Genomic DNA, 15791 nt, shown 5'->3' on the forward strand with positions numbered 1-15791 from the left:
TTAGTCAAGACCAGGCCAATAGGAAGAGGCGGAGGCAGTCCAGGAAAGAGGGGAAGGGTGGATCCTGGGAAGCGACTGGGGCGTCATCCTTGAGCGCACCCTCAAAATGTCTGCTTCTGGTCTCCTTGGTTCCTGGAAAGGCCAGGCTGAGCAGAAGAACAGGAAGATGACAGGTGTCACCACTTAGGATAGAAACAAGGGGTCTTTCTCCTGTAGGTGCTCAGCCGAAGAGTCCCCCAACACCCAGACTCTGGAGGCGGAGGGCGGAACGGCTTCCTGGCCTATTGAGGAGTATGGAGGCCCAAGGAGCAGAGAGTGGCACGGGAGTCTTTAAGGCTGTGGACTCTCAAGTCCATGAGTTCAGAGAAGAGCCCCACCCCCTCAAATGGGAGGTCCTGAATGGTGGACTTCATTTCCTGGGACAACCCAGAGGACTGCAACCAGGAGCTGCGTCTCATGGCCACCGCAGAGGCAATCACAGTAGCCGCTGAGTCAGTAGTGTCCCAGGCCATCTGGAGGGCCCCCCTTGCCACAACTGTGCCTTGGTTGATTAGAGCAGCGAACTCCTGGGCCGCTCCTGAATTTGTTAAGGGAGTCCGGCAGGTTAAAATTGTACCTGTCTAACAGGGCCTGGCAGTTAGACACCCGAAATTGTAGGCTGGCCGTCAAATAAATCAGCCTGCCAAATAAGTCCAGTCTCTTGGCATCTTTGTTTTTCAGCGTGCCACTGACTTGGCCCTGCCTGTCCCTTTCATTAACATCAGACACGACCAGTGATGCCGCTGGAGAGTGTGCATACAGCTATTCAAACCTTTTTAAAGGGACATAATACTTCTTTTCTGACATCTTAGACGTAGGTGGAATGGAAGAGAGGGTCTATCACAGCGATTTGGCAATCTTAAGGAACCCTGAGTGGACGGATAGTCGACCCGGGCTGGGATGGAGGAGGATATAACATTAAAGAGGTCATCAATCTCCTCTGCGGCCTCAATTTTTAAGTTCAAGTTGGTAGCCACCCTTTTAAGAAGAGACTGGTGTTCCTTGAAGTCGTCAGGGGGACTGCCCGTGTGGGAGGGACCCGCCATTGCTTTGTCTGGAAATGATGACGATGATTGCCCCGCCGGGGGAAGGCCAGGTTTCCCTTCCTTCTCCGGGGACGGCTCCTTGGGTGCTGGAGTCCAAGGTGCTGCCCCCGCGTCTGATCCGGTACCATGTTCCGACTCTGGTGCTGGCAATGCCAAGAGCAGTTTGTCTGAGGCAGCCAGGGAGGACTGGTGGGAATATGGGACTGGCATTACAGGCACACCCCACAAGTTCCAGTACGGCCATTGAGCAGGCCACTGTCCCTGCTGCCACGCCAGAGTTGCAGACACCGCATGGGTTTCGCAGGTCCCAATCCAACTCCAACCATTGCCTTCCAGCATCCAGGACAGAACCGTCAAGGCCTGAGTTTGCCGACTGACCCTGGTCAGCAACCAGCGAGGATCGGTGCCTGCCCAACAAGCAGTACCAGGCAGATGGAGACCGGTGCCATGACAGGGAGCGATCCTGCCCAGGTGGGGACCAACGTCTGGGAGATGGGCTGGGCAAAGGTGACCTAGGCCGTGACAATCTTTGGCAGGAAGCTCGCCAGTACTGGTGGCATGGGGACCAGTGCCTCGACTCCAGTGTCCCGTAGGGGAAGAGCGCAGTGTCAGGGACTTGGGTCTTCTGACCGGAGATGCAGTGTTGGGGTCCTAGGCCAGAAAGATGGGGATCTGCGCCTGCGGTCCAGTGACCGAGGACGCTCTATTGTCTTATGGGGCAGTCCCATGATCGGCTTGCCTTTAGGTGTTGGGGCCTTAGCCAAGTCTGGACCCTGGTGCAGTATCTGCAGTGAGGTCGGCCTGCTTTTACTTTGGTCGACGGGCAACTTCTGGCAATGAGGGCTCTAAGAGAAGCCGGGCTCCCCTGCCCCTCTCAGGAGTCACAGAGAGCAGGCTGCAGTTCCTGGAGCAAGAGGGACTGCAGGGCATGACGAAAGGTAGAGACACCGCCAGATGAGGGCAGTGCCTGGCAAGAGCTAATTCCCAGAGCCACCAGGAGGCAGCGCCACGTGCCGTGAGTGGACCCCATGACACTGCCCTTAAAGCTGCAAGATGGCTAATAATATATGGAGACATACCTATCTCATAGAACTGGAAGGGACCCTGAAAGGTCATTGAGTCCAGCCACCTACCTTCACTAGCAGGACCAAGTTCTGATTTTGCCCCAGATCCCTAAGAGGCCCCCTCAAAGACTGAACTCTCAACCCTGGGTTTAGCAGGCCAATACTCAAACCACTGAGCCATCCCTTCCCCATGGCTGAAGACACACTGTTTGGATCTGAAGGTGAGATAACCCTAATTTTTTCCTAATGTTATACTGCACTAAGATTCTTGGATACAGGAGACTCCAAACAACTTTGACTCTATCAAGTCATCTTGAATACTGAAGGATACATTAGATGTATATAGTACACCCATGCTAGAATGCCTTTCACAATAATGAACCTTGGGCTGTAACAAACCCTGCGGGCTGGCAGAGCTGTCACACACACAGGGCCGGCTCCAGGGTTTTTGCCGCCCCAAACCGCGATCGCGATCTGCAGCGGCAATTTGGCGGGAGGTCCTTCACTCCGAGCGGGAATGAGGGACCGTCCGCCGAATAGCTGGACGTGCCACACCTCTCCGGAGTAGCCGCCCCAAGCACCTCCTTGGCAAGCTGGTGCTTGGAGCCGGCCCTGCACACGCACACACACACACACACACACACACACACACACCCACCCAAAACCCCTCCGCAGGTCTCTTTGTTATAACAAACCCCTGGCTATAACAAATAAATGGCTTGGATCCAGAGGAGTTTGTTATAGTGAGGGTAAACTGTACTTTTAAAGAATAAAGGAAAACTCTTCCCAACTCATGAAAGAATCTAAAGGATCCTATGTATGGATGTGCATATCAAGAAACATGTTAGAAAAACAGGAACTGAACTAAATGCTCCCTATTTGGAATCTGAAAAGGGACTACCTATTACTCAGGCTCCTGATCTCGAAAATCTGATACCTGTCAGCAGTCTATAAAAATTCAACTGCAATATAGAAGCATGTACTTGTCTGCCGTAAGATTTACTTTGTGGCAAAGTCTCTTGAGAACCTTTGCTAACAGCAGATCTCCATCAAAAGGTATTCTAATGAAATGAGTTTTCAATGCCATATTTTCCTTCTATAGATTGGACTAACTTGTTTTTTGGATGATACTTGCCATCATACCTCCAAGACACTAACAAAGAACTCAAGGTGCGGTCAGCTAACCATTCTGCTGCCTTAGTCAAAGCAAATATTTTATTTAAAACAAATGTATAGGAATTCGCCCTTAACTCTTGCAGCTACAAAAATAACTCTGGAAATCAATCCAGCATACATTGGTACCTGCACCCCAGTTTGTACTATCTCCAATGCCTGGCTTAAGGGAAACATCTGCTACTGACAGATCTTTAACGCTTGGAGTAACCTTGAACTGGAATGACATTTTCCTTCCCATAGCATTTCTAATTCTAAAAAATCAAGAGCATTATTACAACTTATCAGAGTTGTAGCCACCCAAGAAACTGTTGCCCATATGGTTTATGTGATACAAGTTTAAACATCTTAGAAACATCTGGTTGACGTTTTCAGCGCAATCTAGAGTTTTTGGTAACAAAACTTTAATGGAAACCATCTCTAAATCCCCTGTACTTCTTTAAAAATTTCAACTATCTTTATCTAGGAACTCCTGATGCTGATCCACCAACTTTGTCGTATCATAATGGGCAGGAAAAACTTTCTGGAGCTTTGCACTTAGAAAAGAATTACATCCCCATATGTTTTCCCTAGTTCCATAATATCTACTCATCTTGTTCAGAAAGGTTTTCATATCCAAACATGTCAAATGGTCCAATTTAAACATCATGTTATTCAAGACTTTAACCTTAACTCATAATTCTCACATTGCAGCCTGGTACAAACAGAAGTACTTATAGGAAGTAATTGTCTCTTACTTGCAATCTGTTGTTCTCAGCCACATTAAGATGTTGCTATATTCTAGTGCACTTAACAACCGGGATGAACCCTACAATATTTTCATTTTATATCAGACAGCCTCCTACTATAAGGGCACCAATCAAGCTAATCAAACATATTATTTCTCTCTCTTTTCTAAGTCTAGATTTTATATGAAAATGAACCACAACACGATTGTTCTTCCACTAAAGAGAAAAAAAAACAAAACAAAAAACCAGGAGAAAAGATAAGGTATCAAATAAAAATGTTAATGCATTTCCATGTGCTGATCAAAAAAATTAACATACTTGTTCTGGACTGGCTCTGTTCTATGTGACACCTCAGCACCACAGATTCCTAATAGAGCACAGAGAACCTACAAGAGTAGGCAAATTATTTTTTAAAAAAGCAATCACACCTCTTTCCAGAATAAAGCAGCTGGCACCACCACCCTCCTGAGATATGTGAAAGGGATTCTGAAAGTGACAGAAAAAGATTTCATCCATACTTCTCCCATAAAGATCTCACACACTCACCCAGGGCAATTCTATTTAAGGAGATCCTTCCATATACATAGCCTTGTTTTTAAATAAGAAATTATTTTAAATAGTATGTCTCAGAAATCGTAATATGTCATTTATTTCCACTATTGATTGCCACTTTGTACTTCCAATTTTATTCAAATATTTTTGGACGGACTAGTCTGAGGCAGTGGAAGAACACAAAAACAGAAAGCAGCCAATAGTTATTCTGAGAGTTAACACAAATAAAAAAAAACACAAATTTAATAAGTATAATGTATATTATGCAAAGTCTCATTTCATATTGAAAGTCATTTCAAGATACCCCAAATGAACCTCCAAAACTTAGCAAGCTGTTGACTAACCTTTAACCGCCTCACCATCTCTTCTTTAGATATTTTATCAGAGATTTCTTTGACTCCTGGAGGATACGTAATTTTTCCATCATTGGCTCGTGTCTTTGAATGAGCCATGATTTCACTGTTTTAAAAACTGTAAAGAGAAAATCAAAATTAGTTAGTACTTTCACAAATCATTGTTTTTTAAATCTATCTTGATATAACTTGCAATACAATAGACAGGGGTGAATACATAAGCCATCTGCCCCACTGGGGTATTATTTTATAGGCAGTGAGATAAATATGAAGGACCCTAAATTTACCCTTCAAATAAACACTTGCAAGTCCAACTGAAGCCAATAGGAGCGATACCCTTATTACTGAGGGTAAAGTTGGTCTTGTTTGTCTTTCAGTAATTAACAGTGTGACTATACAGACCCTAAGGTTTCTTCTCAGATAATGGCACCCTAAATAAAGGAACCAAGAGTAACTGTTTTCTTGAGATATTTTAAGCCACCAAGACATTCTAACTGAACAGGACCTCCAGAAGTAAAATAAACCGCAATATAACAATCCCTCATACTTAATTATAATTTGACCATTATACTAAAGATGCAGATAATGCTGCCTTTAGTTACCATGCTGACAACTTGATAAATCAAAACAACAACATGCTCCCTAGATCCTATGGGCTTCTAGGCTCTCACAGTAGAGCTCTCTTAAAAGGAACTAAAAGAAAACAGTTAGAAAAACAGAAGTAAACAAGTTAAAGATGTTGGGTAAAATTTTCACAAGCGCTTAAGTGATTTAGGAGACTAACTCACTTAGGTACTTTTTGAAAATTTTACTTTTAATTTGCCAGTGATGTGTAAGAAGCTTCTTTTCCCATCCTAGAAAAATGTGGAAAAACTCTGAAATGTAGCAGGAACATGGGTAGTAGCAACAGCAGGAGAAGGGAAGAGGACAGGCCTATTGGGAGCTTTCCCCCATGCCCCTGCTCCAAACTTTGGGGCAACAGGCCCAAGGTTCCCATTTAGCCCCCAGGAACATGTTGACTAGAACACTCCAGCAGCACTTCCAGGGAACCACCTATAAGAAGCCCAGGGAAAACAGGAGAGAGGCTTACACATCAGCAGACTTTTACAACCTTTAATATCTGCAGGGAGGTGATGCTCATCTTTATTTTTGTATTGCCACAGCCCATAAAAGCTCTATTCAGGGATCAGAACCCCACTGGGTTAGCTGCTGTACAAAACACTGAACAAAAAAGTCCCTGCCCCCAAGGAGTTTACAATCTAAGCACATGCAAGAGACAACAGGAAGAGTACAAAGAAACAATGAGACAACATTTGTGACAGACAGTGGTCACAGCACATCAGCAGCCCAACCATCCTCAAGATTTTTGTAGACATCATCGTTAAAGAGTTTTGAGGAAGGATTTGAAGGAGAATGAGATAGCGGATGTTTACAGGGACCACCTCCCCAGCATGACAGGCAGCATGGGAGAAAGAAAAAAAGATGCTTGTTTGAAAATTTAACAAGTGGGCAATGGAGACTGACATCATGGGGCAACTGGAGGCAGGCATCAACAGCTTGATGCAAATGAGAGATGATAGGTAGGGTGGGGATGATGTGAAGGGCCCTGAAAGTGAAAACGTAATAAACAAGGGGGAGCCACTGGAGGGTGGCAAAGAGAGGGATGACAAGGTCAAAGCAATGGGCTAGGGAAATTATCTTTGCAGTGGCACTCTGAACAAGTAAGACTGCCAAACTCCAAGACAAGTATATTGCAGTAATCAAAATGTAAGATGAAAGTGTGTTCAAGTTTTAATATGTGGATGGGTAGGAAGGGCCATATCTTAGAGATGTTATGCAGGAAGTATAAGCAAGATTTAAACATAGCCTGGATATGAGGATCTAGACAGAGGTCCAAGTCAAAGATGAGGCCCAGATTACAGACCTGAGTGACAGGCAGGATTGTGATGTTGTCCTCAGTGATTAAAAAAGGAGGTAGTGGGGAGGGCTTGAGGGGTAAGATTGGGAGCTCTGTTTTTAGTCATGTTTAGTTGGAACTGACAGCAAGACATTTATAAGGAGAAGTCAGAGAAAAAGGCTGAGATTTCAGTCTGGACAGAAGGAGACAGGTATGGAGTAGAGAGGTAGATCTGTGAGTCATCAGCATATAAATGGTAGCTGAATTTGTGTCTGCATATCAGATTATCCAGAGAAGGTATAGAGGAAGAAGAAAAGGGGACAAGGACAGAGACCTGAGTAGCACCTACAGAAAGCTGGAGATGTATGAGCAGAATCGTCTAAAGGATAACCATTCTCCCCACCACCACTGACAAGTGGTCTATGTGAATACCTATTTTCCTCTCTCCCCCCATACAAGGGTTCCCCAATCTCCACCCCACCAGGGGTTCTGTGTCCCCCCACTCCCTATCCACCCACTCCAAGGTCCCTCATTCACTCTCCTCCCATGGCAGAGGCTCTGTATGAGCTCATTCCATACCAGTGCCCCCCTCCCATTCTAGTGTCCCTCATTCACTCCCTCTCCCCCCTCCATGCCTTGAGCTGTGTGCACACCTCCATCCCCCTCTTACTCTCTCCCCCACCACCATTATTCTTCTGTCTGGCTGTTATGTCATTCAGAATGTCAACATGTTAACTCTATTGACAGGATAAGCAAGGATACTGTTATGCAGAAAGCATTAATGGGTGCCATCAACCAACTGTTTGATCTATACATAATTGTAGAGGTGCTTGAAGCCACTATGGCTCTGTAAATCAGATGGAAGGGGCTCCATTTGTCCCGCATTTTTCCTCCTTTGTTTTCCCAAGATCAAAAGGGTTCTGGTCAGTGGCCATTGGTGCCTAGTACATTCCATGAAATGTTGAAATTATGGGATGCAGCATTCAAAAGTTAATGCATTACATGTAGAAAAAGGCTGTGGAGTTGAGTGTAAGGCCTTTGTAAGCAGGGCCAAAAATTTTCTATTGTTTGGAACCAGGTTATGCAAGAGCTCACCTCTTTCCCCAGGCCATGCTGTCACCCCTGAGATCAAAGAAGCATTCATATTGGAGCCCCCTTAATATAAAGTGAGAATGAGCTGCTGAAAGGTATTCACCACTGGGGTCCTTGACATTGGAATTTGCTCTCCCCACCATTGGTTCGCCAGACCCCAGATGTTAACCTTCTTGGCACACTGAAAAGCTCACCTTGCCGCCACCCCCCACCCCCCCGTCTTGAGTAATAAGCTAAGAGTTGGAGGAGTTTGATGGATATTTGTGTATCGGTCTTATAGAGGTGTTAGGATTCCACAGTTAAGGCTGAGCTGAGTTTTTCACCTAACCAGAGACCACTCACACTCTGTATGAAAAAGACAGTGTCCTCCCCAAAATTACAGCATTTTTTAATTTTCTTAGAATTTATAAGTAAATGTTGGCTGAGGAGTTAACATGGGTCATCCTCGGACCTTTTAACTTCCCATATAGTTAAAATTCACTGAAACTTTGTGCTCATAGGCTACATATGAATTGTTTTAGGGTTAACTGTTTTTTTGTTTTGTTTTTTGCCTTTCTTCATAATAGAAATTTCTTCTTTAGCAGAGACTAAAGAACATTGTTCTAGACCAGAGAATTCTACGACAGACTACCCTCTTTAATGGAGGACATCTGCTGCTATTTATCTAAATGGGAATGAGACCACAGGCTAGGCTACTATAACAACGATGGCCATGCCCTTCATTCCCCTGCAGCTCACAGAGGGCAGTCTAAGGCCTTGGCTACACTGGCGCTGTACAGCGCTGCAACTTGCGCCCCTTCCCCCTGAGCGCGAGTACAGCGCTGTAAAGCGCCAGTGTAATCAGAGCCTGCAGCGCTGCAAGCTATTCCCCTCGGAGAGGTGGAGTACATACAGCGGTGCGAGAGAGCTCTCGCAGCGCTGGCGACGCGACTACACTCGCGCTTCACGGTGCTGCCACGGCAGGGCTGGGAAGTCCCGAGTGTAGCCAAAGCCTAAGGGCTTGTCTACACTGGCACTTTACAGCGCTGCAACTTTTTCATTCAGGGGTGTGAAGAAAAAAAAAAAAAAAACCACACACACCCGAGTGCTGCAGGGGGGGAGGGATAGCTCAGTGGTTTGAGCATTGGCCTGCTAAACCCAGGGTTGTGAGTTCAATCCTTGAGGGTGCCACTTAGGGAACTGGGGTAAAAATCTGTCTGGGGACTGGTCCTGCTTTGAGCAGGGGGTTGGACTAGATGACCTCCTGAGGTCCCTTCCAACCCTGATATTCTATGATTCTAAGTTTCAGTGCTGTAAAGTGACAGTGTAGACAGTGCACCAGCGCTGGTAGCTATCCCCCTCATGGAGGTGGATTTTTTTAGAGTGCTGAGACAGCTCTCTCCCTACCCAAGCCAAGTTAAAGGGCTGCCCCAGCAGCGCTTTAACATTGCCAGTGAAGACGTGCCCTAAAGCCTCAGTCCCACTGAAAACAGACGATATTTTGAAAGAGCAAATCTTTGCGAGTTTCTCTGAGAAAAGATTTTATACATCAGAATCTGCTGACAGATACATTGAAAAAGCAATGGCAAAAGACTAACACTCAATAGGAGGCCAGCAGGGAGGTAAAACAACCAACATGTGTGGACTTAGGGGAATGTGGAGGATAGATGAAAGGGGAATATGGGGTGTCTATCCTGGCTGATTTCCACTGCTCTGCTGATGCAAAGCAGCTCTAAACTCTAATGGTGTAAAACAGCCAGAGTATACCAGTGAATTGGGCTTTCAACATTAAAATAGGATATGCACCCATAGCACAAGATAAACTCCTATTGATTTTTTTAAAATATAAATTTGAAGAAAAATAATGGTTCAGCCATGACTTGGGTGTATATCTTCACATATGTTCCCTCAAATCACCTACCCTACAATCCTAGATTAAAAATCCAATTTAAAGTATGGCATACTTTTACATGTATCAAAAACTTGGGATAGGTTCTATTTTTTTCAAGCTCATGAGCTCTTAAACTAGCCTAGAACATTCATCATCTACATGGTAAATTAAAAGAACGAGGAGTACTTATGGCACCTTAGAGACTAACAAATTTATTTGGGCATAAGCTTTTGTGGGCTAAAGCCCACTTCATCGGATGCATGCAGTGGAAAATACAGTAGGAAGATTATACATATACACACATATACACATACAGACAGACAACATGAAAAATGGGTGTTGCCATACCAACTCTATGGAGACTAATCAGTTAAGAAGAACAGGAGTGCTTGTGGCACCTTAGAGACTAACAAATTTATTAGAGCATAAGCTTTCGTGGGCTACAACCCACTTCTTCGGATGCATATAGAGTGAAACATATATTGAGGAAATATATATACCCACACACATACAGAGAGCATGAACAGGTGGGAGTTGTCTTACCAACTCTGAGAGACCAATTAAGTAAGAGAAAAAATTTTTGTTTTGAAGTGATCATCAAGCTAGCCCAGTACAGACAGTTTGATAAGAAGCAAGTGTGAGAATACTTACAAGGGGAGATAGATTCAATGTTTGTAATGGCTCAGCCATTCCCAGTCCTTATTTAATCCTGAGTTGATTGTGTCTAGTTTGCATATCAATTCCAGCTCAGCAGTCTCTCCTTGGAGTCTGTTTTTGAAGTTTTTCTGTTTTAAGATAGCCACCCGCAGGTCTGTCATAGAATGGCCGGACAGGTTAAAGTGTTCTCCCACTGGTTTTTGAGTATTATGATTCCTGATGTCAGATTTGTGTCCATTAATTCTTTTGCGTAGAGACTGTCCGGTTTGGCCAATGTACATGGCAGAGGGGCACTGCTGGCACATGATGGCATATATCACATTGATAGATGTGCAGGTGAACGAGCCCCTGATGGTATGGCTGATGTGATTAGGCCCTATGATGATGTCACTTGAATAGTTATGTGGACAGAGTTGGCATCGGGCTTTGTTACAAGGATAGGTTTCTGGGTCAGTGGTTTTGTTCAGTGATGTGTGGTTACTGGTGAGTATTTGCTTTAGGTTGGGGGGTTGTCTGTAAGCGAGGACAGGTCTGTCTCCCAAGATCTGAGAGAGTAAAGGATCATCTTTCAGGATAGGTTGTAGATCTCTGATGATACGCTGGAGAGGTTTTAGTTGGGGGCTGAAGGTGACAGCTAGTGGTGTTCTGTTATTTCCTTTGTTGGCCCTGTCTTGTAGGAGGTGACTTCTGGGTACTCATCTGGCTCTGTCAATCTGTTTTTTCACTTCAGCAGGTGGGTATTGTAGTTTTAAGAATGCTTGATAGAGATCTTGTAGGTGCTTGTCTCTATCTGAGGGATTAGAGCAAATGCGGTTATATCTTAGAGCTTGGCTGTAGACAATGGATCGTGTGGTGTGCCCTGGATGGAAGCTGGAGGCATGTAGGTAAGTGTAGCAGTCAGTAGGTTTCCGGTATAGGATGGTATTTATGTGACCATCGCTTATTAGCACAGTAGTGTCCAGGAAATGGACTGCTTGTGTGGATTGATCTAGGCTGAGGTTGATGGTGGGATGGAAATTATTGAAATCATGGTGGAATTCCTCAAGGGCTTCTTTTCCATGGGTCCAGATGATGAAGATGTCATCAATGTAGCGCAAGTAGAGTAGGGGCGTTAGAACAATGCTTCCTTAGCTCTCGTCCCCTAAGTCAGCCATAAAAATGTTGGCATATTGTGGGGCCATGCGGATACCCATAGCAGTGCCGCTGACTTGAAGGTATATATTGTCCCCAAATGTGAAATAGTTGTGGGTGAGGACAAAGTCACAGAGTTCAGCCACCAGGTTAGCTGTGCCATTATCGGGGATACTGTTCCTGATAGCTTGTAGTCCATCTTTGTGTGGAATATTGGTGTAGAGGGCTTCTACGTCCATAGTGGCCAGGATGGTGTTTTCTGGAAGATCACTCATGGATTGTAGTTTCCTCAGGAAGTCATTGGTGTCTCGAAGATAGCTAGGAGTGCTGGTAGCGTAGGGTCTGAGGAGAGAGTCCACATAACCAGACAAGCCTGATGTTAGGGTGCCAATGCCTGAGATGATGGGGCGTCCAGGATTTCCAGGTTTATGGATCTTGGGTAGCAAATAGAATGTCCCTGGTCGGGGTTCTAGGCATGTGTCTGTACAGATTTGTTCCTGTGCTTTGTCAGGGAGTTTTTTTTAGCAGATGGTGTAGTTTCTTTAGGTAATCCTCAGTGGGATCAGAGGATAATGGCCTGTAGAATGTGGTGTTAGAGAGCTGTCTAGCAGCCTCTTGGTCATATTCCAATTTATTCATGATGACGACAGCACCTCCTTTGTCAGCCTTTTTGATAATGATGTCAGGGTTGTTTCTGAGGCTGTAGATGGCGTTGTGTTCAGCATGGCTGAGGTTATGGGGCAAGTGATGTTGCTTTTCCACAATTTCAGCCTTTGCACATTGACGGAAGCAATCCATGTAGAAATCCAGTCTGTTGTTTCGACCGTCCGGAGGAGTCCACACAGAATCCTTTTTTTTGTAGTGCTGGTAGGGCGGATTCTGTGGGTTAGAATGCTGTTCAGAGGTATGTTGGAAATATTCTTTGAGTCGGAGATGTCGAAAGTAGGATTCTAGGTCACCGCAGAACTGTATCATGTTCGTGGATCTGGAGGGACAAAAGGAGAGGCCCCGAGATAGCCCAGCAGAAGAGTCTGTCCTAAGAGTATAGCTTGAAAGATTAACAATATTGCTGGGTGGGTTAAGGGAACTACTGTCGTGGCTCCTTGTGGCATGTAGCAGTTTAGATAGTTTAGTGTCCTTTTTCCTTTGTAGAGAGGCAAAGTTTGTCTTGTAAATGGCTTGTCTAGTTTTTGTAAAGTCTATCCATGAGGAAGTTTGTGTGGAAGGTTGGTTTCTTATGAGAGTATCCAGTTTTGAGAGCTCATTCTTAATCTTTCCCTGTTTGCTGTATAGGATGCTGATCAGGTGGTTTCGCAGTTTCTTTGAGAGTGTGTGACACAGTCTCTCAGCATAGTCTGTGTGATATGTAGATTGTAATGGATTTTTTTACCTTTAGTCCTTTTGGTATGATGTCCATCTGCTTGGACTATTATCAGGAGAAGAAAAAAAAAAAAAAAACTTTTGTAGTGATAATCAGGATGGCCCATTTCAAACAGTTGACAAGAAGGTGTGAGTAAGAGTAGGGGAAAATTAGCATGGGGAATTAGTTTTTACTTTGTGTAATGACCCATCCACTCCCAGTCCTTAGTCAAGCCTAATTTAATGGTGTCCAGTTTGCAAATTAATTCCAGTTCTGCAGTTTCTCCTTGGAGTCTGTTTTTGAAGTTTTTGTTGTTGAAGAATTACCTCTTTTAGGTCTGTAATTGAGTGACCAGGGGAGGTTGAAGTGATCTCCAACTGGTTTTTGAGTGTTACAGTTCTTGACATCTGATTTGTGTCCATTTATTCTTTTACGTAGAGACTGTCCGGTTTGGTCAATGTACATGGCAGAGGGGCATTGCTGGCACATGATGGCATTTATTACATTGGTAGATGTGCAGGTGAACAAGCCTCTGATGGTATGGCTGATGTGATTAGGTCCTATGATAGTGTCCCTTGAATAGATAAAAATGCTCAGGACAGCAAAGTCAGCCCTAGCAAATTCAACATCAATTTAGATATGAATTACGTTAGGGAGAGGGTGGAAGATAAGTAGAGGGTCCAGACGCTGAGTCTCTTCCCATGCAAGAGAAAGCCAGGTAGCAAAGAGTCCTTGCTGTTTTAAATTGGAGGATATAGGGAACCAGATGTGAGCTTGTGGGTATATGGGGGGAAATTGGTAGGTGTAGGTGAAGTAGCCAAGAGAAGAAGAAGAGAAAAAAAAATTCGAAGTATGGTACAGACTTTGGGGGAAGAAATGGGAGAGACAGTAAACAGAGGAAAATGAGAAAAAACAACAGTGTAGGAGAAGGGAATTATAAAGAAGGAAGAGAGGGAACACACCCAGAACAATGATAATATGAAAATAAAAGTGGAGTGAAGCCAGAGAGGATAGAAAATGTGAAAAGCAAGGAGAGAGTGTAAACTACATTTTTAGTTTATTAAACAGAAGGTGATTAACACTGCTACAATTAAATACGGTACAAAGTACACAATTGTTTTATTCCTTTACACTGCAGAAGTGCAGCAGAGCAGGTATTTTTCCACTTAAACTAACAGACTGAATCATTGTGGCTAGTTGATATGAAAAAGTTCAATCCCTGGTGATGAACACTTTAGTAATACTTCTAACAGTTTTCTTTGAAAGCTAAATTATGAATTGGTCCAAATGGCATACATGCAAGTGTCATAGCATTTCACTCTACTTCTGTGCGAAGAAAATTACATTTAAACCCACATTTAACGCAAAATTATGGTTATCTACAGGGGGCTTGATTGAATACAACTCATTGCCCTTAGCAGAAACATCAGGTAGTAATGACTGTCCCTGTCATCGTTGGACAGATTACAATTGGTAATTTGAAAGTTAATGGGTTCTGTAAATAATTGCAAAGACCCGAGAGTCATCCAATTATGTTAAAAAACTCACATGGCTATTTTAAAATAGCCAAGTTACCAAAAGGTAAAAAGTGCCTTACACATACACTATTTTTATGAACTTGTGGCACCTTAGAGACTAACAAATTTATTAGAGCATAAGCTTTCGTGGACTACAGCCCACTTCTTCGGATGCATATAGAATGGAACATATATTGAGGAGATATATATACACACATACAGAGAGCATAAACAGGTGGGAGTTGTCTTACCAACTCTTGAGTTGATAAGACAACTCCCACCTGTTTATGCTCTCTGTATGTGTGTATATATATCTCCTCAATATATGTTCCATTCTATATGCATCCGAAGAAGTGGGCTGTAGTCCACGAAAGCTTATGCTCTAATAAATTTGTTAGTCTCTAAGGTGCCACAAGTACTCCTGTTCTTATTTTTATGAAGATTTTTAGAATATTGTTCCTTGCTCTTACACATGTATGAGTATAGAACACCGATTCTGCTGTGTGCTTAAGTGTAAATATAACATGGACTGTGGGTCACATTACTAAATACTGACATGATAGATTTAATGGATTAGTAAGCACTGGTCAAGTGAAAATAATTCTTTAAGTTATATCTCAAGTCAGTGATCCATGCCTTACAGACAGGTCTTAACACACAATTCAGTCAGATGCAGTTTATTATTTCTGTTTGGATGGCAGTTTACTTGGCTCAACATTCTTCACTTTAGTAAGTTTAAGACAGACCCATCACATGGTGCTTCAATTGTGATTGATATTCCGGCGATATTAAAATAGGAACATCTCCTAATATATACGAAGCCAACTAATGAGAGCACTTTTCAAAGATCCAATACATATTTCACTGTAATATAAACGCTGAAGACAAATGAAGCTCTCCTCCCTTCTGCTATTCTTGTATGAAACTGTCCCAAGAGATAAAAGAAACTTTGAAACTTCAATGATCAATTTTACATTTTATGCAAGTTTATCTTTCTATTTCTGTTGGCTGACTTTAAATCACGTATTTAAAATCCCAAATCCAAAAAACTACCAATACAAAAAATTCACTCTATTAAAAAAAAAAAAACCTGTATTTTTACCACTATTCCACGTAAGATGTTTATAACGCATGGTATGGTTACCGCTAAACATTTTAGAGGTTTATAAAGGAGAGTAATTTTAAGGGCTTGTCTACAAAGGGATATGATTTGTAAAGCGCTCTAATGTGCTGCGCTCACTGCCTCATGCAGACCCTGATTTAGCACTCTAAAAGGTACCTAGTTCATGTTCTTCAGTTAATAGTAAATTAC

General features: G+C 43.4%; 1 protein-coding gene across 8 annotated transcripts in view; it reads right to left on the minus strand.

The window, feature by feature from the left end:
• Window positions 1–15791, minus strand: part of PDS5B (PDS5 cohesin associated factor B) — a 276903-nt gene that overhangs the window by 208585 nt on the left and 52527 nt on the right. For all 8 annotated transcript variants that reach the window (XM_065594581.1, XM_008167674.4, XM_008167679.4 and 5 more), the window contains exon 2: window positions 4947–5073. In XM_065594581.1, coding sequence (XP_065450653.1) covers window positions 4947–5054 — 108 coding nt within the window. In that variant the 5' untranslated portion in view covers window positions 5055–5073. The remainder of the gene's footprint in view (window positions 1–4946; window positions 5074–15791) is intronic.

Source organism: Chrysemys picta, chromosome 1, assembly GCF_011386835.1.
Source record: "Chrysemys picta bellii isolate R12L10 chromosome 1, ASM1138683v2, whole genome shotgun sequence".
In the NCBI taxonomy this organism is placed as follows: Eukaryota; Metazoa; Chordata; order Testudines; family Emydidae; genus Chrysemys; species Chrysemys picta.